The sequence below is a fragment of the Thalia democratica genome, chromosome 9, assembly GCF_965202585.1.
Source record: "Thalia democratica chromosome 9, ktThaDemo2.hap1.1, whole genome shotgun sequence".
NCBI classification, from domain to species: Eukaryota; Metazoa; Chordata; class Thaliacea; order Salpida; family Salpidae; genus Thalia; species Thalia democratica.
In genome coordinates, this window is record NC_139173.1 from 7739895 (window position 1) to 7766647 (window position 26753).

At 28.9% G+C, this 26753-nt stretch overlaps 1 protein-coding gene across 1 annotated transcript; it reads right to left on the reverse strand.

Moving 5' to 3' along the window:
- Window positions 1–1005: 1005 nt before the first annotated feature.
- Window positions 1006–26753, reverse strand: LOC145844120 (histone-lysine N-methyltransferase EHMT2-like). Its single transcript, XM_082951477.1, has 24 exons — window positions 26530–26753; window positions 24049–24282; window positions 23706–23860; window positions 22071–22163; window positions 21894–21968; window positions 21236–21274; window positions 20731–20874; window positions 20008–20046; window positions 19591–19725; window positions 19298–19386; window positions 12421–12528; window positions 11972–12139; window positions 11178–11360; window positions 10934–11033; window positions 7215–7388; window positions 6776–6869; window positions 6301–6524; window positions 5609–5839; window positions 5107–5318; window positions 4889–4955; window positions 3692–3879; window positions 3016–3193; window positions 2343–2521; window positions 1006–1214 (listed from the first exon to the last, which is right to left on the reverse strand). The coding sequence occupies exons 1-24, from the start codon at window positions 26723–26725 to the stop codon at window positions 1097–1099; spliced, it is 3423 nt and encodes a 1140-aa protein (XP_082807603.1). The 5' UTR covers window positions 26726–26753; the 3' UTR covers window positions 1006–1096.

The following is a 26753-nucleotide window of genomic DNA, read 5'->3' on the forward strand; positions in this document are numbered from 1 at the left end:
TTAGCTGTTACTGAGCAAAAACTGATTACTGTTTTTAGGTATCTTGAAATAGAAAAGATCTTTTTTTGTTCATTCAGCCTATAAAATTGAAAGGCAATGAAAAAAAAACGCATTCTTCAAATCTATTTGGTTATGAGTCACCGTGAAATCACCAATGGTAACAACTAACTACCTGGTTGTGAAGCTCAACTTGCATGACCTCTCCTATATGCCTTACAAGAAGCAAAAACTACTCGTATAAGTAAACTTATTTTAAAGTCACAGGTTAATATTTTGAAGCGAAATTTAATTTTTTGCACAAACACGCCCTGAACAAAATAAAAAACTATGTTTGTAAATTCTGTGTATTTTGCTTTTTTCCTTTACTTTATAATTAAATATTAGTTTCAATTTAAATCGCTGATGATTGTGGTAAAAAGCTGAATAAAACATATGTAATATTTGTTTTTTAACTTTGGTTATTAAAATAAATATATATAACATTGCATAGTATTTAAAAATGTTTAACATAACTTCAAAATTTTTTATTACTACATTTTATTTTTAAACGTTATAAAATTTTTCTATAAAACAACTACTAAAAAACTATATTGTTGAAGTTAATAAGTATAACATATCAGAAGCCAAAATATTTTACCTATATAAAAAAATATTTACTAATAAAACAATAAAGTGATAATTAATTATAACATAAACTTTAAAAATAGGAACTAATTTAAAGAAATTAAACAAAATTAGCTAGCAACAATACAAAAAAGACAAAAGCTTATAACAAACAAAAACATATCAGCAAACATAAACGAATTCAAGTGGACAATTGTCAATGATTTTCTAACATGTCAGGAATTAAGGCAAATTTTAGTAAATATCTTCAGCAAAAATATAAATAAGTTATAAAAATGAAATAAATACATAGAAATATTCAGAATGAACCGTTGAATAAAAGAACAGTTCATTCTTATGAATTTTTTTCGACAAAACAAAATTTGACACGCCATCAATTTATAAAATAAAATTTCGTAAATGTCTCAAGCACGAATTGAAACAATAGAAGGAATAAAATTTATTGTTAAAATGACATCAAACAATGACGTCATCAGTTTTCCGCGTCGCCATTGTAAACTTCTGCGGAATATTTGCAGTTGGGAGATCCGCACATGCAGAAGCAGTCTTTTTTGCTCTTCACGTCCCAAAACGCCCTCCCGTAGTCGAATCTGTTTAATAAATTAACGATGAAATATTTGCAAGATTATATCAATAAATTGTAAAAAGCTTGTTCATATTCAAAATGACAAATCAGAAAAAGTTATAAAACTAGTAATTAGTGATTCAAAGTATTTTATACATATAGTACTAAAACCTTATGTAATTTTACATCGAAATAAGCTTTGAAAAGTCATTTTAAAATGCGATTTCTAGAATAACCTTTATAAGAGATAAAAAGCTTTTATCAAGAAATTGAGAATTAAAAACTAACACTAAACACAGAAAAAAATTTCATAATGTATTATACAAACTAAGTCAAACTGACTTATATACGTACAAAATAGCAGAAAAAAAAAGTACTAATGGCACAAACTCTCCTACGAGTCATAAAGAGAAGTATTGAATGGAAGAATCAATCTGATGGCTTATAAATATAAAATAATACACGTATGAAATTAATAGATGTTTTTTTTTACTAATTAATTCTGTTTTTACTTAAATTCTATAGTAATATCAAACTTTTTTACTTATATAAATTTTATTGATTTAATAAATATATTTAAATTTAGTATTATAAAAATTTTATAATAAAACCTACTTGAGTATTAACACTTTATACTTCAAATAAAAACAAGTAAGTAAAAGTAATAATTTCAACTATATTAAGAAAATTCAATTGAAAAAAAATTAAACATCATATTTTAAGCTATAATTTTTTTTTTATATTCTTAATTTTTATATCAACATTTTATACTTCTAAGTAAAAATAAATAAAGTAATAGTGACCATTTTTCAGTATATTCAAAAAATTCCACTAAATAAAATTAAACATAATAATTTAGGCCATAAGTTTTTCATTTTTTGTTATATTCTTAATTTTTTAATACCAGGTTTCGTTTATTTTTTAATAACCTTCCATTTATTTGTCCAATAACTTTTTTCAGAACTATTTATCAACTAAAGATCTCTTATAGTTTACTATAAGATTAAAGCATTGTATTGTTTTTAATAATCTGCAGAGTAAAACCTAATTCGTCTCCCTAATACCAAGAAGTTGAGAGCTTTCTTTTGTTTAATTAAAAGCAAGTTACAGCATCAAAAATTGTACAACAAATAAAATCAACTCAGCCGCTCACCCGAGTTCGGTGTAGGGAGGTATGGACTTGATTGCGAAGAATGCGAGGGTGGGCAGGGATGTGTCCCTGTGGGAGGTGAACACCCGCACCGTGTACAAGTTCGCCTCGCACAAGTGGTTGATGAACCTGCTGCAGTTTCCCCACTTCAACGCGTCCACGCAGTAGCTCTCTTCCCCCGCCTGGTGGTTAGAAAATATGAGGTTGATTTTGTGTTTGTTATAACATAATAGCTCTAGTGTATGTCCTAGTGGTTAGTAAGTAGTAACCTAGTTTCTATTTTGTACTTGGAATGTTGGTGATTATTTTCTAAATTTGAAAACCAGTAATGACTTATTTGAATAATATAAATAATTAGTAAGAATCTGCGACCTGGGTCATTATAAGTCATCAGGTATGACTTTTTTCTGATTGCACCGCACGACCATAAACAACAACAATCCATGTGATATTTTGCGACCTGGTTCATTCTCAATGAGAAGTTCTATTTTTCAAACCAATCGTGCTAATCAGGTCGCAGAATGTCAAATTGGCTGTTGTTGATGGTCGTGCGAGGCAATCTATTGTATACAGTTTTAATCGTTGCCCGAGCAAGAATATGTAGAAAATACATTACTACCAAAAAAAAAAGCACATAATTTCTTGAAATCACATTATAAAGCCACCAAATACCAACATGCAAATTGTCTCTGGTTTGTAGTTCGAAGAGGTAGGTGTCGTTCTCCGTATTGTTGGCGGCTTCGTCGTTGATCACCTCCCCAACGTACTCGCACACGAACGCCCCCTTCGGTATGTGGTCCTGGCAACGCAGCCCCCAACCCGTGTACGCCGTCCTGAACACCTGGAGTCGGTACCTGTGACGTCATAATAAGTAAAATTTAAGTTTATCTTTAAAACAGGGTTGCCAATTTTATTTGGAAAATTTCTCTAGGTTTTCAAGATTTCCTCCAGGTTTTTAAAAGCTCACACTTTTGTGACGTCATAATAAGTATAAGTTTAAATTTAAAAGCATTTGTCAAAACAGAACCTATCATCTTATAGTGTAAAACTGTTAGAAAAAAAATGGTAAACCTGTCTAAGTTAGACCTGTGCATGCTGCTTAATTGTATATAAAAACATAAATTTTAAAATCAAATTAAAGTTTTAAACCTTTTACTGATGACTGCTTTAGAATGCTATTACTTTACAATAATTATCAATTCTATTTTTCTTAAAAATTACAACAAAATTTGAAAACTCAACTCATTACAAGTTTGTTTAAAAAGCTCATACATATTATTTAAAATCAATAATCTTGGAACATCATAAGTGATATGTGATGTAATATACGACATAATACATAAACACTATACTTGGATCCCTTCTGAACGACCCTGTTGACGCACTTGGAGGAGCAGGCGCACATGTGGGTGCACTCGTATATGGGGTACATGTTCTGGGGGGATATGTGGCTCCTTAGCAACCCGTCGTCGTCATACGCGCACCCCGATTTGCAGCACTTGCACGTGTTGCCGCACGTATCGTGCTTGCATTCGCAGTACTGTTTGAAAATATTTTAGTTTTAAAATAAAAAATAAAAAAGTGGAAAGCATTTTATAATACAGCAAAGATAAAAGCTTACTTTCACTGTAAGTTTATAAATTAAATGTGAAATTTTTAATATTTTTAGTGAAAACTTGTTAAATTAATATTAACTAAGGTTATACATTGGTTGGATTTGAAAGTTTTTTTATGGGATACTAGCTAAGTAAGTTTAATTTTAGTAAATATCAGCCTTTAATAAAAATAAAACACTTGTAATGAAATCAATATTTCGTTTTAAAATTTAAAGGGTGTAAATAAATACGGAATTTTTTGTAACAATAAAAACATTCGATAAGCTTTCTCAAAACAATTTTCCCAAATCCCAAAACAACATTGTTTATTCACAGGAGTTAATTTCATTACGACGCGTATATGTCGGCGATTGTCTTTCAAATAAGCGTTACTTCTATTTGTGCTGCAAGCCGTGTGTCGCTAAGTTGCGATAAAATAACGTTCTGATCAACAAGTTGATATCAAGCCTATGAATTATAATCTACATTGAAGAAAGTATACCTTGTCTAGTGAAGAATAAATTATACTTTGTTAAGGTTGTAAGTATTTTGCATGAATTGTATTATAACAGATTATTTGTTTATTAACTATTACTGTTTCTTTCTTGAGTTTTGAAAATAACTATTTTATAATAAACATTAATTCAAAGTGTGTTTTATTTCATAGCTTAGGAATAAGTACTCTTAAGTAAGACAAGTATTTGTAAGCTTAGTACTGTAAGATACTCGTAAGTAAAGCAATCAGTTTAGTAAGTACTTAACGAGTACTATAAATATATCTCTGTGATAATAGACTGAAAATATTTTAGTCAAACAAAGAAATGCTTCACAGTAACTTTAAACATTTAGATTAAAACCTTTCAAACATAAAACACGTTTTTCTTTACCTTTTTAATAAATTAACTTTTATCAACGATTAATAGAGCAAAAACTATAAACTAAACCAAATCAAACCTGGGAGTGACTTATTTTGAGTTTAGGGGCAACGTCGCTTTCCGCCCACACCAAATCGGTAATGTACCTGAAGAATGTTTAACATTATTGATTTGATTAATTATTTAATTTTTCAATTTTATTTAGTTTCATATAAGGAACAATCAGTAAAGCCAACCATAGTTAATGAAATAACATATAATGAAATGTAACAAACCACAACTAAATCACGCAAATACCTGAAACTGCCCTCCCCACTGTGACTCGTGGGGCACGGTTCGCTGTCCACGCTGTTGACACACGTGACCGGGGTGCGGGCCAGCCCCCGCGACATGTCGTCGCATAGCAACGTTTCGACGCCCAGCGGGAGGATGCGCTTGGAAGAAACCTTCACCCGGCACTTCTCCGACATCTGCAACGTCAGCAGGCCCATCGAGTTTACCACGCAGTACTGAATTAATTTGCATTAGTTAAATCACTGAAATTATTTTGTTTTTAAGTTATCATAATACTATAAAATAACTTATTAAGTGAATTTCTATGGTTAGAATTTACTTTCTTGAAAAAATAGCTTTAACCTTAAGAATATAAGCAGTTAATTTAATAACTAAATATATTTGATTAAAAACAAAATAAATAAATTAAACGTCATTGGCATTACCTCGCGCTCTTGAACAAACTTAAATTATATATTCATTTAAAATATTACATATATATATATAAACTTTAACAAAAACTGACGTCGCTCGCTTTCTTTCCGGCGTCGTTCTCCGCCAGCGGGTCGACCCCGACCGACAGCAAGTACGTTATGACGTCATAAAGCTTGAATATGGCGGCGAAGTGGAGGGGGGTGTTGCCGGTGTCCGTGCATATTGTGACGTCACAGCGAGCTTCCTTCACGCAGAACCTGACCATGTCCAAGTTTCGCGATTGGACGGCCAAGTGGACCAACGTGCAGCCTTTGTGGGTGGACTGTTGGAAATTGTTGTTAAAATAAATTTATTTACCAACAAATAACCTAAGTTGATTTACTAATAAAAAAACTAAATAAATAAAGCACCTTTGCTGTCGATTTATTAAACGTCCTTAGTGTTAATATTTTGTAGCTCTTTAAGAATAATAAAATTTTAATTTTTAACTTTTAAGTTTTATTTTTTTCTTCAATGCTGTTCATACAAGTAAATTATTTTTTCTAATGTCTTTAACAAATTAGAATATTTTGTTTGTTCATCTGAGAAATCCAAGTTTTAAATTTAAATCTAAGGACATCTAAAACACTTGTACTGACAAAGATACAATAAAATTTCTTTTACAAATTTTACTTAAAAATTTTCCACTACTAGTTATTCTAGTATGTTTTGAAACATAAGTTAAAAAAGTAGCTGCCTGAAAAATTGCTAAATAAAGTTATAAATTAAAAAACAAATTCTCACAGCGGTCGCTTTCACGTGTTGGTCGGCTCCTTGCCCCAAAAAATACTTCGCCATTCGGGTATTTCCCTTAGTTACTGCCATCTGCAGCGGGGTCCAACCGTCGCCGTCCCTCTCGTTGCTTAGCGACCACGGGTAGCCATCCCCGTCGATCCTGTATGACGTCATAAGCAGTCGTGTGATCTTCATGTTTCCCTTCACCGCCGCCAGGTTCAACGGAGAAAGTCCTTGGGAGGAAATATCAAGTTTACTTTTAGTTTATTAGTTTGTTTTTATTTATTTATTTACATTTTGATAGGAATAGAGACACTTTTATGCTAATAATCACATTTATGTTTTGTAACTTTAAAAATGTAGTTTTTGTAAATACCAAAACAAACTTTAAATAAAAACTTGTGAATTTGGTGGTACCCAAAACTTTGAAATTTTTATTCAAAACAAATATTTATTTACTACAAGTTTCAACTGAAGTTATTACCTTTATTGCACCTCATATCAAAACAAGTAGGATCGGCATTATTCATTATCATCCAGTGAACAAATTCATAATTCTCCTCTTCCACTGCTTTGTACTGCAATGTTTTTTATATGTTTAAGTGTTTCACATAATTTTCAATTGAGTTTTTACACAGTTGATTAGTTTATCTTAACCAAAAGTAACAAAAAAATAACCATTTAACTTTAGTTTTTCAAAATAAAATATAATAATCAGCCGTCCAAAAAATTGAAACATTTGAAAACTTTAACGTAAAACATTTTTACTATGAATTTTGACACACCCAACCCTTTAATTATTCATAACCAACATTGTTTTAAAAACAAATAAAAATTTAAAGTTCAACAATTATAAAATTACGATTTGCTTTCTTAAACATATAATAAACGAGTGTTAAAATTTCACAACAAACAAAACATACCAGGACGGTCTTCCCGTAGTTGTCCTTCACGTCGGGGTCGAGGTTGAACTGCAGCAGAACGTACATCACGTGCTTGCATCGCTTCTGGTAAGCCAAGTGGAACGAGATGGTCATCGACGTGATCACGTGACTTTTGTGCATGGCCTTGCTCAGCGTTATCATTGTGTGCACGAACTGAAAAAAGTTGATCATAACTTTGTTTTTATTAAGTTAATTAACTTTAACGACAGTTTTTATTGAACATATCAATTGTATAGCTATGAAATTAGGTAACTTTGTTAATAAAACAACATATTAGTCACTAACTGTACTATATTAGAGTTTTTCTTTGTCTAAGTTATTATTTTACTTTTTTTACCATTAAGCTATAGGAATAGCTTCTCAATTTTTTTTTGGGTAAGCTTGTCGCAAAGAAATGACAATATTGACCCGATTTTAAGTAAAGATTAAAACGAATTAATACTAATTTCTGAACATGCGGTTTTTTATTGTATACTATTGTTGGGTGTTGTGGGTCATAAGGGAAACTCAGCTTGTAAAAGACTGTTAGTAACAAAGTTACTGGCTTATTTAAAAAAGAGCAGTTAAGAGAAATTATTCCATTATTTACTAACAGACTTCCTGTAATATTTTTCAGTGCCAGTATTCAAGGAACAATAATCTTTAAGCACAACTTTTTTGAAAATCTATAAAACTTAAGCTACTAGGTCTCAGAACAAAAAACATTGTAGAATTTTAGTGACAGATGGCTAACCATTTAGACACAAAAAGCCCCTTAGATTTGTAGCGCGTGCAGCATCTAACAGAAAGAAGACACAAGAATCTTATGAAATACAGAAAAGTAAAATGGACTGGGCGATTGTAAGTCAGTATAAAAACTATCCGACAAAAGGATTTTACGTATGAAGAAAATAAAACTCAAGTCTTTAGAAAAAATTAAAGAGCACTGAACTGCATGACACTGTTTAGATAGCTGCTTTGGTAAAAAGAACTCTTTTCGTTATACCTAGTTTACTTTTTTAGCTAAGAAAATTTTATTTACTTATACTTGTTAGAATTGTAGCATACATAATTTTCTATTCAATAGATAACTATTTTGGCTTTTGTCGTGATACTATAAATACATTTGTTAAATTATTTGTACTAGTACTAAGGAAAAGATAACTTGAGTATTACCTTCCCAGTGCAAAAAAGTATGTAGTTAACAGAAAGCCCTCTTTACTGCGAACAATACCAGGTTCGTACGCAAATTTTGCAATTTTAGACTGTCATTCCTCGATTTAAACTGACATTTCCCTTACTTTTATTGGGTTTTTAATCAGATGAAGTGACGAACTTACTAGATTAGTTGTAGCTTTGTATCCTATTACGTATTACTATTTTTTGAGTTCTTATAATTTAATTAGATATAACCTTTTGAAAATATAATTTTAAAAAAATCGGAACTTGAATTGTAATGATACTCATAAAGAAAAAATTACCTTCTTTTTCAGAGTGAGAGCTCATTTCTTTCAAAATTTCTTAAATAATTTTTACTACATCAACTCTGATACACTCACTTTATGATACTCCCTCTGAATTATAAATATACTCACCTCTTTGCAAATAATTCTTGAACGCGTCAATTGAAAAGTATACATCACTGGTAAGAAACTTAATGATATCTATTCAAAACAAAAAATAATCTCAAACTTGTTTCAAAAATTTATTTCTAAGAATTTTAAAGTATTTATATTTGACATATTCAGGATTCGTAAGCAAAACTGAAACTGGAATTGACCGACTTATAATGACATTTTTCACTTTTTTTTTTGTTGGCACCCAGTTGGGCTTATAACCAAATGAAACAACTGTTAATTAGTTCCTCTAACTTCGTAGCCTACTAATAACTTAAATTTTTAGCACATTTTATATTTTTATATATCAAAATATGTATTTGACTAGAAATGACCCTTGAAATAATAATAAAACTTTTAGTTCTGGAACTGAATTGCTAACTACAGACATATTGAACTTTTTTTTCAGAGTGCTAGTTTACCTATTCTTAACTTTTTTTAATAATTTTAATTACAGCAAAACTGATACACCCACTTTATGATATTTCCTCTAAATTATAAACTAAATTAAAAACATTATCACCGACATATTTGCAAGAAATCCTTGAATGCGTTATTTGAAAATTAAATTTATGGTAAGGAAGTTATAATATCTACTCAATGCAAAAAAAAATTAGAAACTGTGAAATTTTCAAGCAAATGTACTGACAGTACTGACTTATTTTGAAACAAGTTCACAAATTATTAATGTACTTAAAAAATATTCTTAAAATTTTAAGAAGTTAAACTGACATTTTGCCAACTTTCCAAAAAAAAAACTTATTTAGCCTGACGCTTACGAACCCTGTACAAAATAAGTCTACATAAACCATAAGCTTATTAAGGATAAAATTCGAAAGTTAATGGTCTACTAAAAATGTTTTCGTAAAAACATCTTTTAAGTATTGTTTTTTCCCCTTACTAAATTTATTGTGCACAGTAAAATCTCAATGCAGTACTGTGCACAGGTGAAAAGTGCAATAGCTTAAGGTGAGTTGACTTGATAATAGTTATAACTGCTCATAAACTTTTTTTTCAAATATTATTTAACTACTCTTTGATTATATATTTTATTTTGAGTTTTTCAGTCGTTGCAGTAGGAATAATTAATTTTCCCTTTTAAATTACTTTTTTAATGTATTTTAATCGAAAAAAACATTTATTTCATTTTGAAAATACTTTTATAAACTTGTTACTAAATATGATTCATTTGAAAACTTGTATGAAAATGATAAAACACAATCCAAACTAGATTTTATGTAACAAAATGTTCATCTTCTCATTTCTATCAAACTGTAATGAAACTAACATTTCATTTTAGTATTTTAAAGCTCGTGAATAAATATGGAATTTTTTGTAACAATAAAAGCTTTTCCAAAACATTTTTCATTATTCTCAAAACAAGCTTTTCCAAATTTATTTAAAAGCGGATGTTGTAAACTGTTTTACGCAGATTTCGTGACGTGCTTCCAGTATTGAAAAAACAAAAACATTTTTTATTGTTAGGATTTTCTTCTTAGGAGTTACATTTGTTTCAGTGCTTATAAAACGGAATTTTACTTGCATTTACTCGCAGTAGCAGTTTCTGCAGAGCATTCGGCAGTTATTAGTGTGCTTTAAGTTAAGGTGAATTTTAAACACGTTCGATTTAAGAACTAATGTTTTCATGTGTGTTTAACTTTAGTTCTCGTATAGAGTAATGTAATTGTATCTTTGTGTTGTTTAGTTTATGTAAATAAAATATAAGTGTTGTTTTGATTGTTGTACTAATCTACTTTACTAATCCCTATTACTCCCCTTTAACATTTCTGTAACGGGATAAAACTAGTTTAAATTATTGAAATAAACTATATTTTAAACAGTATTAGAAAATCTTTTTTACAGTTTTCTAATACTCTTTTAGACTAGAAGTTGTAGTAAAATTTAAAACTGATACACTATAATTGTGTATTATATTAATTCTACAATAGCGGCTCAATCATCCTTTTTAAAGTTTTTTTTTGTGTAAACTTTGTTTCAATCCAACTTACTCAAGTATTTACAAAATTGTAATATTTAAAATCAAAAATATATCCTTAGTTGTATGAAAATTTAAAGCTTGTATAATTTATATTTATTGCTAACTCCTTCAATATTGTTTTCTTCCACCATATTGACAAGTTTCCTTTCTGCGTTGAAAAAATTTCGGATCTTCTCAATTCTCGTCGGGCTTGGGTAGTTATCACTAAAATAACAATGAAGTTACTTCTCTTCTCGAAATAATCAAGTTTCAGATAAAAAACCAAATCATCTAAATTTCACTTAAATGCTTTTTTAGCAAACTTTATTAACTTGTACTTATTTAAAATTTAATTAACTGAAAACCAACATGGCTTGAAACGCTTTATAAATCTGCTCTCGATCCTGGCCATGAGGAAGTTTTGAGAGGTCGAATTTTAGTTTTTTGCTTTTCTTACAAGCTTCCACTATTCCTTCCGCCAGCTGGAATTCACTCCACGATTTCTTGTAGTAGGCGACGTCCGGCGTTAAAACTTTTAATGGCGCTTGTATGCTGTAAAATTTATCAATATACTTTACTCTCTCTCTCAGATGAAAGCAATTTTTAAATTATTTTGTGTAGTTTTAATCTTTTTTAATTAAATTTCTAATGAAAAGTTTATATAAAAAACGGTGTTATACATATTATATATGTACATTGTGTATGATAAAGTTAATTAGATTGTATTTTTTTGAAAATAACAAAAGGGCTGCTTGTTTTTAAAGAAAAAAATACCAGAGATCTAAGGAAAACTCCAATTAACCTGAATTTGAAAAAATTTAAAAATAAGCCTGAGTTTTTTTAAATAACCTGAAAAATTTCAAACCGGCCTGAAAGTGTGGCGATCTCTCAACAACTACCATTTACGTGATTGTTGATTTCAATTAAAGTTTTACATTTGATTTCAAGAGAAGTGTTTTAACTGAATTACCACATATTAGTTATCTTTTAAAACCATATAAAAGTAGAAATAACAGTTTTCGTTGTTTAATTTTTTTTTAAAGGAAACACTAAAAAAATTTTACGCATTACATGAACACACGCCTAATTTTGACAAAATTTTATTTCTATAAATACAAAACAGTTTTCTGATTATTTGAACATAAAATCAATAAAAAACTGACAATTTCCGGTGCCCCCTCAACAGGTAGGCCTGTTTGGTCGGGTACCCGTTTGCCAGAAAGGCCAGGTCCGCGTCGTGTCCCGGTCTCATGAAAACTTCCACCAAAACTTCCTCTTCGTCCACCCCGCAGTGCAGGCAGTCCATCCGTTGGTAGTTGGCCGCGCAATCCCTGTGGCACAATATAAAGATGTTAGGTGAAAGCGTGAAGCTTAATTAGATTTTGTTTGTAATCGGTGTGAACATGTACTTAAAAATCAATTAAATATGATTAGGTAGTATTGATCTTTTTTTTGTGAACTGTGTTAAGTTTTTAAATAATCTCTAAAAATTTCCACTTATTTATCTAAATATAAATCTAAAACTAGTATCTAGTTGGTACACAATGGCATATGTATATGACTATTTTTTTTTTTGATTTTTTCAAAGAAACTTAAATAGAAACAAACAAACCTGTGAAATCTGTGTGGAACGTCTTCCCAGGCTTTGCACAGCATGAACGTTCCACCCGTGCAAAACATTCCGCATCCCGGGCAGTTTTCATGCCTCGCCATCCGGTCTCTGTTTGTTTAATGTGTAAGAAACTCTTCAAATAAGCTATTTTATTTTTTAACTATTTTATCAACTACACAAAAACACGACCACTTCCAGTAAGCTAATTTTATTCAATAACAAAATTTTTGACAGTAGAACAGAACTTTCATTTCATTCAGCTAATACAGAGGTTTATGTGTTTGTTACTCAATGATGTCTTTTTTTGCTGCTTTTTCCGTGATGGCAATGCTTTCTGCTGCTGCTTCCCGCCTTTTTCTTCCCGCTTCTTTCTTTCCCGCGTTTTTCGTGATGACCCGCCTTGTGATGAATCTTTTCCCTGTTTTCCTCGTAGTTTCTCTTCTCCTCGTACCCCGACACGCACGGCTTGTCCATCTCGCTGTCACGTGTGAAGTGCACTATCGCCGAGTAATTCGACTCCGAACTGTCTTCATCTTTAGTCTTTCTCTTGCTGCACTTTTTTTTCTTTACCTTTTTTCTTTGTACCACCTCGCTCGACGAATCAGAATCCGACTTGTTAAAAGTCGTCGTTTCCCAGTTTGTTTCCGGGCTCTTCTCCCTCCTTTTTTCCCGCCACTTTGTCTTTTTCACCTTAGGGGCTTCCCTGTTCATCTTAATCTCGCTTTCGGCCTCCACCTTGATGTCCCGCCACGCCTGGTAGAACAAGCTCTCCGCCTCGTGGTTCTTCACCCGCTGCTTGTTCTCCTCGTAGGGGAATATCTTCTTCACCGGCAGCTTCTCCACCTCCTTGGTGGCGAAGAACTGGATCCGGCACGACTTCTGCTGCACCTCTATCACCTTGGCAGGCCAGTACACCTTGGCCTTCTTGTTCTTGGCAAACACAAGATCGCCTTCTTTGTACGGAGTGCCTTTCACAAGCTCTTTCACCGGCAGAGTGTGGAATTTGGACGTTTTTCGGAACATTTTTTGTGGCTAGTTTTGCTTTCCAAATATGGCAACAAATTTTTTGGTTAGCCCGACATTCTCGCGCATAGTTGGATTAAAAATAAAACATGACAAACAAAAACTACAAACAAACGAACATAAAATTCTTCAGATTTATTGTTTTCTACATTTGAACTTATAATTAACGTAATAAAAATTTCGGTTGTCCAGGTAACAAGAAGTACGATTCACCAAAATTAAGTTATAATAGATTTGTTAGAGACCTCTTCAGTGCTTATTTAATAGTCTGCTTTGAGGTCTTTAACCGAAACTGAGTCTGCTTTAAATTATCATAAAAGAATTTAATTAATATAATATCTCCTCTTGAAGTTGAGATCTTTTGATCTTTTTATTAGTTTTCAAAAATCAAAACATATAATAGATTTGTTAGATTGAAACTATATATTATACCAGTGCTTCTGAAATGGGGTTCCGCGAAGACTTTCGAAATTTAAAAAAGAAATTTGAAAGAAAAAAAAACATAAATCATAAAATTTCAAAAAAATGGAACACATAAAATGGAAAACATTTATAATTATATATATATAATATGAATGCTATAATTATATATATAATTATAGCATTCATTAATCTGCTTCCTGTGTATCTAGCGGTAGGACTTTTAATATGTATTTATTATTAATAGGTGTTCTGGTTGCCCAAATTTTTTGAATTTCTATTTTTAGTGAAGTCATGAAAATACTGGTATTATAACTAAAGCATTAATGTAGGAGCAATCAAAACAAATTCTAAATTTTTACACAATAAAACTAAATAAAAAATCTTTATCAGAAACTTATTTCTGGTATATTATATTGTTTCAAATGCTGTAAAAATGTTTAAAAAGATGTCTATTAGCTTGATTTAAAATTTAATATGTATAAAAGCTTATTTTTTTACTTAAAAAATGCTACTTTAATTTAAAAAAAAATCTGGCCAGTCCTATAAAATTTTAACAGAAATTGAATTTGAAATAGTTCGTCTCGTTGAACTAAAGACGCAGGTTCACCTTTCTTAAAGATGAAGGCCTAGAATTAGTGAAGTTCTTCGAAGATGATGTTTTTTTTGGCCAGGCTAGCTTATCTCACCGATATTTTTGAAGAATTGAACGCTTTGAACTTAAGCAAGGAAAGCAAAATTCCATTTTTGTCATGACAGACAAGATTGAGGCGTTTAAAAATAGAATTAACTTTTGGAAGAAAAAGGTTAGCAATGGTAATTTTGCAATGTTTCACCGGTTTGATGAGGCCCATGAAAAATGCATATAATTCAACTTCTCTGACGAAATATACAACAACCTTGATCTTTTGTCTAAAAAGTTTCAACATTATTTTCCTGAAGATGTTCGCATCGGAAATTTATGGATTTTGAATCCTTTATGTGTGATACTGCTTCAGAAAAAGTGAATCTTCCTACAGATACAGAAAATGAATTGCTGCAACTATCTGAAAATAAAAAATTAAAATTGAGTTTCAAAGGGAAGAAGCTTTTAGATTTTTGGATATGTGCAATTTCAGAGTACTCCGTCTTAGAAAAACATATTTTACAGAATAAACTTTGGAAAATAAAGAGTAGAAAAACTATTCAAGGTTAAAATTATATGACTCTCAATTCTACTTAAAAACTCTTAAAAGATCTTTGTTTATTGAAAACATTTTACCTATATTTATTCAAACAGAACTTCTTGCTCTTTGAATAAATATTATTGAAAATGTTTTTCAATAATCAAAAGTTCATTTAAGAGTGTTTTGTGAATAATTGAACCAGTTTTTTAACAGAACTTTACCATTAAAGTTCTTATATAATCAATATAAGCTGTCCAATTATTTATCAAAAAAGCTACTAAAATTGTCATTAAGAAACTTATAGATTATTGACTGATTATTTTGTAAGTGTCCTGTAATGAAACTAACATTTCATTTTAGTACTTTAAAGCTTGTGAATAAATATGGAATTTTTTGTAACAATAAAAGCTTTTCCAAAACATTTTTCATTACTTTCAGAACAAGCTTTTCCAAAACAATTTTTATAACTCTTAAAACAATTTTCTAAAACAATAAACAATATTGTTTACTTAACGGAGTTACATTTATTTCAGTGCTTATAAAACGGAATTTTACTTGCATTTACTTGCAGTAGCAGTATCAGGTGTTTGGTAAAGCTCGAAATGTCGTATTATAAAATGTTTAAGTTTAAGTCTGAAATACTTTGTTTTCTTTAGTTTAAGATACTCTTGTTACTTATGTTCAATTGTAGTTTTAGTTAGTGTGTCGTGTGACTATTTTATATTTGTAAATAAACTTTTGTTGACTTTTAAGTATCTTAGATGAATTTATCTTATCTAAAAATATCTATCCCCATTTAATTACCCTTAATACATAGATTGGTTACATTAGACACCATGTCGGCATCTCTTATCGAGACAGTCCAATTTTTTTCACATTTTTAATAAATTTTCAAAACATTTATAAAAATTCAAAAAAATCTGTAAGTAGTATAAAAAAGTACCGTGATGTAGGACTTTAGTTGACTTTGAATTATATCAGTAAAAACTTCTTTTTTATAAAAAGAATGATTGTACCTAATTAATTGTTATCGTCTATGTATTTTTTTCACTACGATCAAAAAACTGTGAACTTAATACTTTTTTCTACTTGTTAGTAGAAAAACTTGGTTTATATTGGGTGAGCAACGTTTTATTAGGCGGGCTAGATTTTGAAAAACTTTGCCCTTGAAAAATTTCAAAGCACAAAACCAAGAACACCTTGTTTAAGATTCAAAATTTGAATCAAGCTTAAGATTCCCAAATCTAGTCAATATGTGTCCTATACTTTAAAGCCTTTTTTTTTAATTGTGTTTTAGGACAAAAAATGATCAGGGCAATAAAAATACATCCGAAAAACATATTCAAAATCAAGCATTTATGTGGCTCTCAAGGATATATTTGTAAATAAAGAATGACAGCGGAAATTAATTATAAATTCAGCTGCAATCTTATTAGAAGATTTTGTCAGCTTGAAAGTCCTAGTTTAAATTGAAACAAAAAAAACTACTAATTCAAGTCATATACGATAAATAACCTTTGATAAAAGTTCATTGTAATTTTTAACACCATTTCTAATTACAAAACATGTGTGTACAAATATACATTTGTTACAAATATACATTTGTTACAAATATAAATTTAATAAAAAAACAAACTAGTTTTTTGTTTGAAGCTTATAACAAACTAGAAAGACTGCTCATAAACATAGTTGATAATATTAAAATTTAGTATGAATTCTTTTTCAGTATGATTAATATGTGAATTTATCTAAAAAGAGGAAGATATAGCTATTTGCTTTAAAAAAAAAACTAAAATCTATTAACTTTTTTATATAAAAAAATCCTAAAAAAAACTTTTAATACTTCAAACTGTTTTTGTGTCCTTACAAATTTATATGTACGTTATCTTAATCTCCAGTAAGGTTTCTCTAATTTTATTTCTCTAGTTATTTTCATATAAACGTTTAATATAAACTACACTAACCCTATAAAACCTCATGAGCCTCAAGTTTAGAAAATACTTATGAAGCAGAAATATTATTTTAAAAAGTATTAAAAAAAAAAAATTAATCCTTGTGTTTCATGCAAATAACTTGCTTAGGGTAGATTTGGAAAACAAAAAAAACGAAAATATGAGACTGGGTATAAAAACACCAACGAATTAACATTACCAGGTGAATTGGGAGGGAACGGGTCAAATATGCACGAAGACACTTTTGCACTAAGGGTCATTTTTGCACGAGAGTAAAAAGTTTTAAAAAATAAAAGAAAATTAAAAATTAAATAAATAAAAAACAAACAAAAAGTTACCATCGAGGGTAAGGGGTAAGAGTGATAGTAAAAATAAATAAGAAAAAATAAACTAAATACAAAAAAAAAAAAAAACAGTTACCGATCGAGGGTAAGGTTTAGGGGTAACAGTGATAGAAAAAAAAGTAAAAAAAAAACTAATAAAAATTATTAATCAAAAAATAAACAAGAAGTAAAATAGATCATAGAAAACAAAAACTGACCGAGAGTTAGGGTTAATAGTGATAGTAAAAAAATTAAGTAAAATAAATCAATTTTTTTCAACCGGTGTAAAATTAACCTTTCGTTCAAAAGTGTCTTTGTACAAAAATAACCCCTCATGCAAAATTGACGTCGTGTAAAAGTTTCTTCGTACAAAAAAGACCCTTTATGCAAAAGTGTCCCTTAGTGCATATTAGACTCCTACCCAAACTGGGAAACTATGTTTAATTATAAAAAGTGAAAATTTTATTCATCTAAAATTAGAACGATTTACTAAAAACTTAAAAAAATAAAACATAAAGAATGATTTTGTAGTTTTTTATAATTTTAATGTTGTAAATTATCATAATAATTCAACTTTTTGATTGAGCTTATTTTATACTTTACTTTTTTATTCGTGCTTTATTTGCTTTTTCAGTAAAACGTTTTTTTTATTTTAAAGTAACTCAAAACTTGAATTTTAACTATAAAAAGTAGATTATTGCTTATTTTGCCCTAAAAAAAGGAGTTTATTTTTTAGTTCATAATAAAAAGCAATATGACGATTTTTATCATTCGTACTTGATAAGTTGTGAGATATCTGGAAATTAAGTAGCTATAAAACCAATTTTACTAAAAACTGTTCTTTATATTAATTTATTTTAATTCAAGTTCTTTATAAATTGTTCTAGTGTAAAAACTTTTGTTTTTAAGTTTTGACAAGTGTAAATGATACTTTTGTCTTAACTTGCCCACACACAAAAAAATGGTAGTATATTTAGTTTTATAATTTTCAAAACAACTTTAAGTTTACGAATATTACACTAATTAAATAAATTTTCACTTAAATAATAAAATAAATTTAAGTGTTGAGTTTTGAAAATTTTAAAAACAAATATTTCTAAAATATTCTTTATAGATAAAATAAAATTTTGCAGAACTTAGTAAGCGTAACAAAAGTTTTTACAACTGCCAAGCTTGAATAGCTCTCAATAGATTTTGATAGTTTTATCAATATTAATATTAAAAGAAATGTTTATTTTCATTTAAAAAAAAAGTTAAACAAATTCAATACAGTACAAGCCAAAAACGTATCTTGGAAAAATCTGCTACCATTCTAAAATTAACACTAGGGGTTTGTTCTTTCAACTTAAAAAGATTTTTTGATCATTAATATTGCTTTAACAGCATATAAATATATAACAGTAATAACAGATATATATAAATCCATGTGCTTTTTTTTTATTTAGATTAATTTAAGCTACCTCCATGCTACAAGCTATTGATCACATACTCTAATGCTGAAACTTACTATTTTTACAAAAACCCTTAACCACAGCAAGCGTTTAAAAGCAACAAAACTTGTAAAACAAAAAATTAGTAGTTCAAAAAATATGATGCAATTTGGATTGGCAATATTCTTAGTTTGCAGGTCGTGTAAATTGTTTTCAGCAAAAAAAAAATAGCGTACCGTTTGATTAGAAAAAAAATCTTTTTAATACTCTATAGAATCAAAAACGTAATAATATAATTATTCAGTGATCACAGATGTGTACTTAAAATAAACTAGGAGCATTTTTCAACTTGTTCATTATCAAAAACCCATTTGTATTTGATTTGCACAAGTAGTTTTTATAAAAAAAACAGAGATATATTTTGGATGCTGACCACTGATGTTAAATCAAATTGATAATAGCTAGCTACTTATTGTTTCAACTACTTCTCAGCTTAAAACATTACCATCAATTACAACTAACTTGTGAAAGCAAAAATTTAGTTTACAAATATGTAAACTAACATGTGTTCTTTGCAAAGCATGAGCTTCGGATGAAGAGTTGAGGAATTGCAGGAAAAAGCTTTTTCTGCTACCTTGTTGCACCCGAACACCTGTGAATGCAAACTAATAGTTTACGCTTTTATTGGTATTATTGTCACTTACTTTTTTAATTATTTTTTTTTTGTAAAAAACTACTTGAATAAAAATTAGTTATGTAAGAATTCAGGCAGGCATTTTTTAATGGTTTCATTTTATTATTTTAGTAATTTACAAATGTATTAAATAAAGTTGAAATAATATCAATAAAATCCCACCCTCTCGCCAATCCTGTCGTTGGCCATGCACTTCAACCCCTCAGAGTCGGACTTTTTTAGAAGTCGCGGCTGTTTCAAGCAGCATTGGCATAATGGTGACAATCCTTGCATGTGCAGCACGTCACTTCTAATAAGCTGTGACAATTATTTTGTTGTAAACATGTCACTTCTAATAAGCTGTGACAACTATTTTGTTGTAAACATGTCACTTCTAAGAAGCTGTGACAATTATTTTGTTGTGAACATTTTAATCTTTTTTTTACTATTTTATTATTATTGCCAAAACTTACTATCAATTTGTTATAAGATGCTAACATTAATTTAACAAATGACAATTTTTTCTTCTAATTAAAAAAACAACTTTATAGTTGAGTAAACTATTTTCTTAAATAATATCATAAATAGAAGCAAACTAACGTGAATATTTTTATTGTGTCTTTCATCACCGGCTATTTTCTGTTTTCAGTACAAAATTTTATTAAAAATAATAAATTGTTTCAAGCATAATGTTTTATCTGATTTAAATTTACTAAAACACTTAAAAAATATAAAAGTTTTATAACAAACATACTACAGCAAAACAAAAATATTTTAATTTTAATTAACTTTTTCACAAAACTTTTAAAAAATATGTTATCTTCACGTTTAATTTCCAGTAATGATATACAAAGCTGGTTTTAATAAATCATATCTTATCATAATTTCCCTATAAAAAAGATACTAATAAAACTTTAAATAGGTACAGTACTAAATGTACAGTAGATATAAAAAAGAGAAAAGTTACTATCAACAAAAGTTCCGTTACACTATTTAAAAAAATCTATCTTACAACAACACGGAGTAGTTTCTTTTTTAGCTCTCTTTTTTATTAAGCTATAAACAGCCGAAGTTTAAAAAGTAATCAATTAAGCGGAGGTACTCTTAGATAACCGCAGCCATGGTTAAATTTTATTTGATTTGTTTTTATATACAGCTATACAAACTTTTGATTACAAATAAAAAAACATCCAGTTTTTTAACGTTCAAATCAACTTTTCGCTCCCCAACCTTACAATAGATATCAGCAAATTCTGATATTTTATATTCTATCCACAGAGCAAAAATACTAATTAATACCTAAATTCAAATACTTCAGCTTACCAAAACTTGCTCCCTTTTCGAAGGATCGAGAAGGTACTTGCTCGAAGGTCGCTTGTTTGCCTCTTTCACAGGTCTCTCTTCCGTTTTCGCAGGAACTTCCTTCTTGACAGGATCTTCTCTCTCTTCTTTGATCGGGTCTCTCGCCTGTTCGAAAACATCCTGAATACAAAACAAGAAAAAGAGAACATTGTATTCAAATTTTATAGTGATGAGTAATAATAATAACCAAACTTAGTTTTGGAGACTAAATTTTATTAATTTTCTATCTTAATTACTAACCTTGTATTTGATTATTTATATACAATTGTTTGAAATCTTAATTCGTATATAAGTTTTAGTACTTTTATAAATATTTTATATTTTACAGAAAGTTTCTATAACTATTTACAGAAAATTGTATTATTTTTTTACTAACATACTTTTCAAATGTTTGTGTATAACTTGCACTCGTTAATTTATTATAGGCAAAAAAATAACTATTCAAAAAAAATACATATCAACCAACCCCTTTTATTGCGACCGGTCTTTTACCATTGGTGTTTTTCTGTAAATTCATTGCTTTTGTCATATAAAAGTATAATATTAAAATAAATTAATGTATTTAAATTACGTAAGTTCTTAAGCTATCTAGCGTATTTTCTTGATTGATTTATTTTAACATAAAAAAGCTTTTCTTTGAAATACGCTTGAAAGTTTTAAAATTCTGAAAACAACTTTGGCAGGTTTTATCAGGTTTCCCACTGGATTTAAAAAAAATTACTCCACGATTCTAAAAGTACACGTTTTTGAGTCTATTTTCAGTTTAAAGCTAAGTTAACGGTAAAAAACTGTTTTAAGTAGTATAACAACATTGAAACAACAGTAAAGCTATTTAAAATGTGTTTTTTAATGAATAAATAAATAAATTGATGATGACAAAAAAAATATTTGTATGATATATTTTTGTGTCAAACCAAAATTTTGTTACTTAACAAGTAAAAATTGTTCCAGGGTTTTAGTGGTTTAAGTTCAAAATTCAAAGTTTTTACAGTCTAAATTGTCAAATCCAGGTTTTTCCAGGACTCCAGATTTTGTGGCAACCCTGTTTTATAAACATATTGAAATAAATTTAATCTGTAACGACTTTACATTTCTTTTTTATCATAAAACATAAACATTCTCACTCTTTCAAGTCCTGTTGATAGTGTTATGTCAGATTTTTTGTTCGAATTCACGGCTTTTTGATTTGAAGTCAGTATCTGTAAAAACTGTGTAAAAACAACAACCAACAAATTAAAGTGAGAAAAAAAAAAGTAAAATACTAAATACGTTAAAATAAAGTTTGAAAATATCACACTCACGTTTGGTTTTTGGTACATATCGCATTTTTTAGCAAGAATGAGCGCTTTGTCTTTGCTTTTGTCAGGCTTCTTCCTCAGCAGAGTCTCTGTAAACTGTGATTAAAAATAATGTTTAATACAATTATACTACATCAGTTGCAACTATTCATGGTTTGTCATGACTACTGACAAGGTCCCACAATGTCGTGTGAAATATTGTTGATGGTCAGTTAAGTGGCAAATGTTATTGGTAGTTTGACAGCAAATTCAAAGCTTCAGCAGTATTTAATTGTATATAATACCAAAGGCTTAGTATTTTTCTTTTTAATATATAAAGTGCATCTTTTTAAAACTTTTGTTGAAAAATAAGACTTTCCACAAAAGAGATGGAACAATATTCTTGCAAAATCAGCAACATTAACAATATAAGAACTTTGATATAAACTATTTACTACAACATATTAATATTGTAGAAAAGATGTGAGACCTCAAAACTGTATGTTATAATTTCATAAACTATACTTCATAAGACTTTTATGGACTTATACAGGAATAAAAACACTTAACCTGAGATTTCATTAAGTTGAATTTTTTTTAATTTATTGAAAAAAGATAGTACTATATTAGCACAAATTATTTTTATACAATTTTTTATTTATAAAACAATTACTACTTTTACTGTAATTTAGTTTTATTTTAAGAACAAAATAAAACATAATGTGTGACTTTGAATGTAATTTAAAAACAATTTTTAGAACACATAAGTAACAGTTAAAACAAGTTTTTGTTAAAGTTTGCAAATTTTCTCACCATTGATTTTACACCTTTGTTTTATGATGCACTAAGAACTATTTCAATACCCAAAATACTCTTTGATTAATTTATTTATGTTATCGTTTGTGTAAAGTCTATTGTCTAATGTATATTTATTAATTGATACAAATCACACAAATTTTGTGCTTTAGTGCAGCACATATACTAATTTTTTTTTTACAAAATACATTTTTAAACTAAGTGTTACAGACTAATAAATAAATAGGGTTTCCTTGAGGGGGCGTTCACATCTCAGTGAGTTGGTGGGCAATAACTAGCAAAGGGACAATTTAGAAAATTTTAGCAATAAGGGGGCAATAAAAGATAAGGTGGGTAGCTTATTCTCACTTACAAAATACAAAAAAAAAAAGTTTTGAGTGCACAGATTTCAATAACCGTGAAGAACACTGCAATAGATATTTTTGTAATTAAGAAGAAAAAAGGCTTATAAACATTATACTGCAAATTCGAAATTCTAAGGTTTGTTTGATTAGTGAAGATTATGAAAAAGAGATTGGAAACCCTGGTTGAACATAAAATTTTTAAATAGTATAGTTTTTTTTTTTAATTAATTTTACTGATAGTCAGCTACATATGTTTGTGGTTTTTATTACAAACCCTCATTAAATAATAAAAATACATGAACATTTTTCAAAGAAAAGTTGAATCTATTAGTAAATTTAACACTAGCTAACAATTATAAAAATAAACTTAGTTTTATACTAAATACTTAATATAATTATTTTTTATTTCAAACAATGTAAAAAAAAGTTATAAAGAGCTTCAGTTATTTTAAGTTTCAAAATAGTGTTAAATATATTTTGTAATGCGTAAAAAGCTTACCAGCTGCTGAAGATCATCGTCGGTTTCGTAGTAGTTGGTGAGGAACTTTGTTTTGTGCGTGGCGTTGCTGTAGTTCTTCAGCAAATGAACTTTGTTCAATAAATCGTCAGTTGAGCCGGGCGGGCAGAACCCGTGTATGTATCGCTCCTTGAACTCTGTAACAGAAAAAAAAAGTTTAATAAAAATACCTTTAAGATATCTTACAAAAACTTGTTTATGAATAAAAGCTTTAAAATTTTTTTTGAACTCGGTTTTAATAATTCCATTTAACAACAAATCAATTTTTATTTAAAAAACTCATTTGTTATTAAAAATCATTCAATAAATTAAAAAAATTTCAAACCTATAAGCTCAGGATTGAACCACGAAGTGGACTCTCCCCTTATGCTCCCAATTTGCTTCCTGATGACTTCCGCGTGCTCGGGAGTGATTTCTATCTGCAGGTAGTCGAACTTCTCGCACCAGCCGAACTTCATGTTGTGCTGCTCGAGGTCGTCCCGGGTGAACTGGTGCGACTTCTTGATTTTCATGGAGATCACCTGACCGTTGCTGGGAAGCTCGACAGTGTAAACTTGATCTGAAACATGAGAAGTATAACAAAATATGCTTGATGTTTTGCTCGGATATTTGGAATAGAATGGTCCAAACTTGATCTGAGACAGCAGTCGGCAAACTGCGGCCCATGGGCCCTAAAAGCAAAAATATGCGGCCAGCGAAGTACTTTTTAGCTTACATACCATTTAAACGATTAAAAATAAAAGGTTTTGTAATAATAATTTAGAATTAGGCTCTTAGTTAAATAAATAATCTTTACTAGTGCTTAATTATTACTTATTTCTGTCGGAACAGAATTTAAAAAAATTAAAAAATAAAAATTTTATAATAAAAAAACAAAAAAAAACTGTTTTTATAATATATAATAATTATATAATATATAATGAATAAGTATTTTTTTTGTCTTTTTAACTAGGCCTTTTCATAAGGAACTTAATGACTCTGTGATTCTGTGATCTCAAAAACTAATCTTAATTAAAAAAATAATCAAATAATCAATGTGGTGAAGGAGCATCCTTCACCACATTGGGGAAATTAAAAGCATACATAGCATCTGCAAAACCTGTATTTTAGAAAAAATAGAGATAGCCAATGCTAAGAAAAAAGTCAACTTAAATAAGAGGTACGAACTATTTGCAAACTGTCCACATTTCCAAAAGCTCTGCTTTAAAACTTAAACTAGCACCCGCTGATTAGTAAGTTAAATTATTTGTAATTGTAAAGAGTTTTTATCGCCCATGTAAAAATTGTTTCCTTTTTTATTTACACCAAAGCACGATACCAAATTAAAACTTTTGATTACACAATCTTTATTCAATAAGGCAATTTAACAAAAATTTTCTAACTTTGTAACTAAAGTATATTAATTCAAATTGTGCGCCAACACAGTTACGTCATAAACCTAACTTTGAAATTTTTATCTTTAAGTTTAAACAGTCAATTTATAGCATTATCAATTGCAAATGTTGTGTTTAGTATTCTATTTGTTTTTTCTGGCAACTAACTTCAATCTGAGTCATGTTTTACTATTTTAACGTATATAGCACTATATTTTTTTTTTTTTTTATCTATCTTACCAACAAAGTTCTTAAAAGCGTAACATAAACTAAAAAATTTTTTTACTTAAATTTAGTATATTTAAGATTTATTTTTGCTCTTAAAACATTAGTTTTTAGTTTTTATTTTTGTTTCACTTCCATTTATTTTGTTCAAAAAATTTTTTCAGACCTATTTACAACAACTGAGGATCTCCTATATGCAAGTATAGGAGTGAAACATTGTTTTGATTGTAATAAACTGTTGAAATAAATATTGGATATAAATCTCCTTAAAGACATTTAAGTCGAGAACTTTAAATTGTTTGATTTAAAACAAGTTACATTATTAATTAAAAAAGGTAAAAAGCAACTGTAATATAAGTTGAAAATATTCAAAATAAATAGATAGAAAAAATTGCCTTACATAAATGCCCTTTAATAGTCAACAACGAAGGTTGATGATAATGTGAACAAAATAAATTATAAACAATAACATGATTTAAGTCTAAAAACACAAAAAAATACTTTACATCATAAATATTTATAAAGCTTTGAAAACAAAAATTTGCAGCTAAACTTAGCATCCTTACAAAATATGTATTTTATTTTTTACTTTTATTAAGTGTTAGAATCTATAAAATTTTCTAAAAATTTGAGGTTTTTCACTTAGAGAAGGAGAATATATATTTTTAGTGATATTTTAAATTTCAGAGGGTATTGACAATGAAAAACTTGCAATCTGTTCCTTTGTATTGGTAACGGTTTACAAAAACTACTATATCTCAAATTAAAAAAAGTTTTTATATTCTATAAAAAACTGGTTTGTAGTCATAACTTATAGCTTACATCTAAAAGCTAATGATATTTTTTTAGATAATCTTCTACCCCTTTATGACCTTAAATTTCTTATTAATAACTTTATTATTTTATTTGAGCACTTGTTTTTTGTTTACTTCTTTCTATTATTTATTAGAACTATAACAAATTTATAAGCAATTATGTAAACATGCCAAAAAAACTTTGTGTAACTACCTTAATTTTTCATACAGTAACTACTATCTACAAAATATATTAACAGTAAAACATAACTTAACTTTATAAAACCATAGTATTTTTATACACAATGATGTAAAATTTTTACAAAAAAAAATGTTTAGCTGCCTAATTTTTTCATATTGTAAACTTAAACTTGATTTAAATTTAATAAAAAACTACTTTATAAAACTACTAACTGTTGTGACGCAGTTTGAAGCTGAAGCTTATCTCTTGTTTTGTGAAGCAAAAGTAAGTCTTGTCAATTGGTTGCGCCTCTTCAGCCACGTACTCATCTTCATCGAGGCCTGTTTTGACCACCAAACTTCCCAGCATCAGCAAGTTGAACTGCAGTTTCAGTTCTCTTTTGTCTTTGCTTTCGGGCAGCGTCGGCATGGTTTCAACATAAATATTAACTAACAAA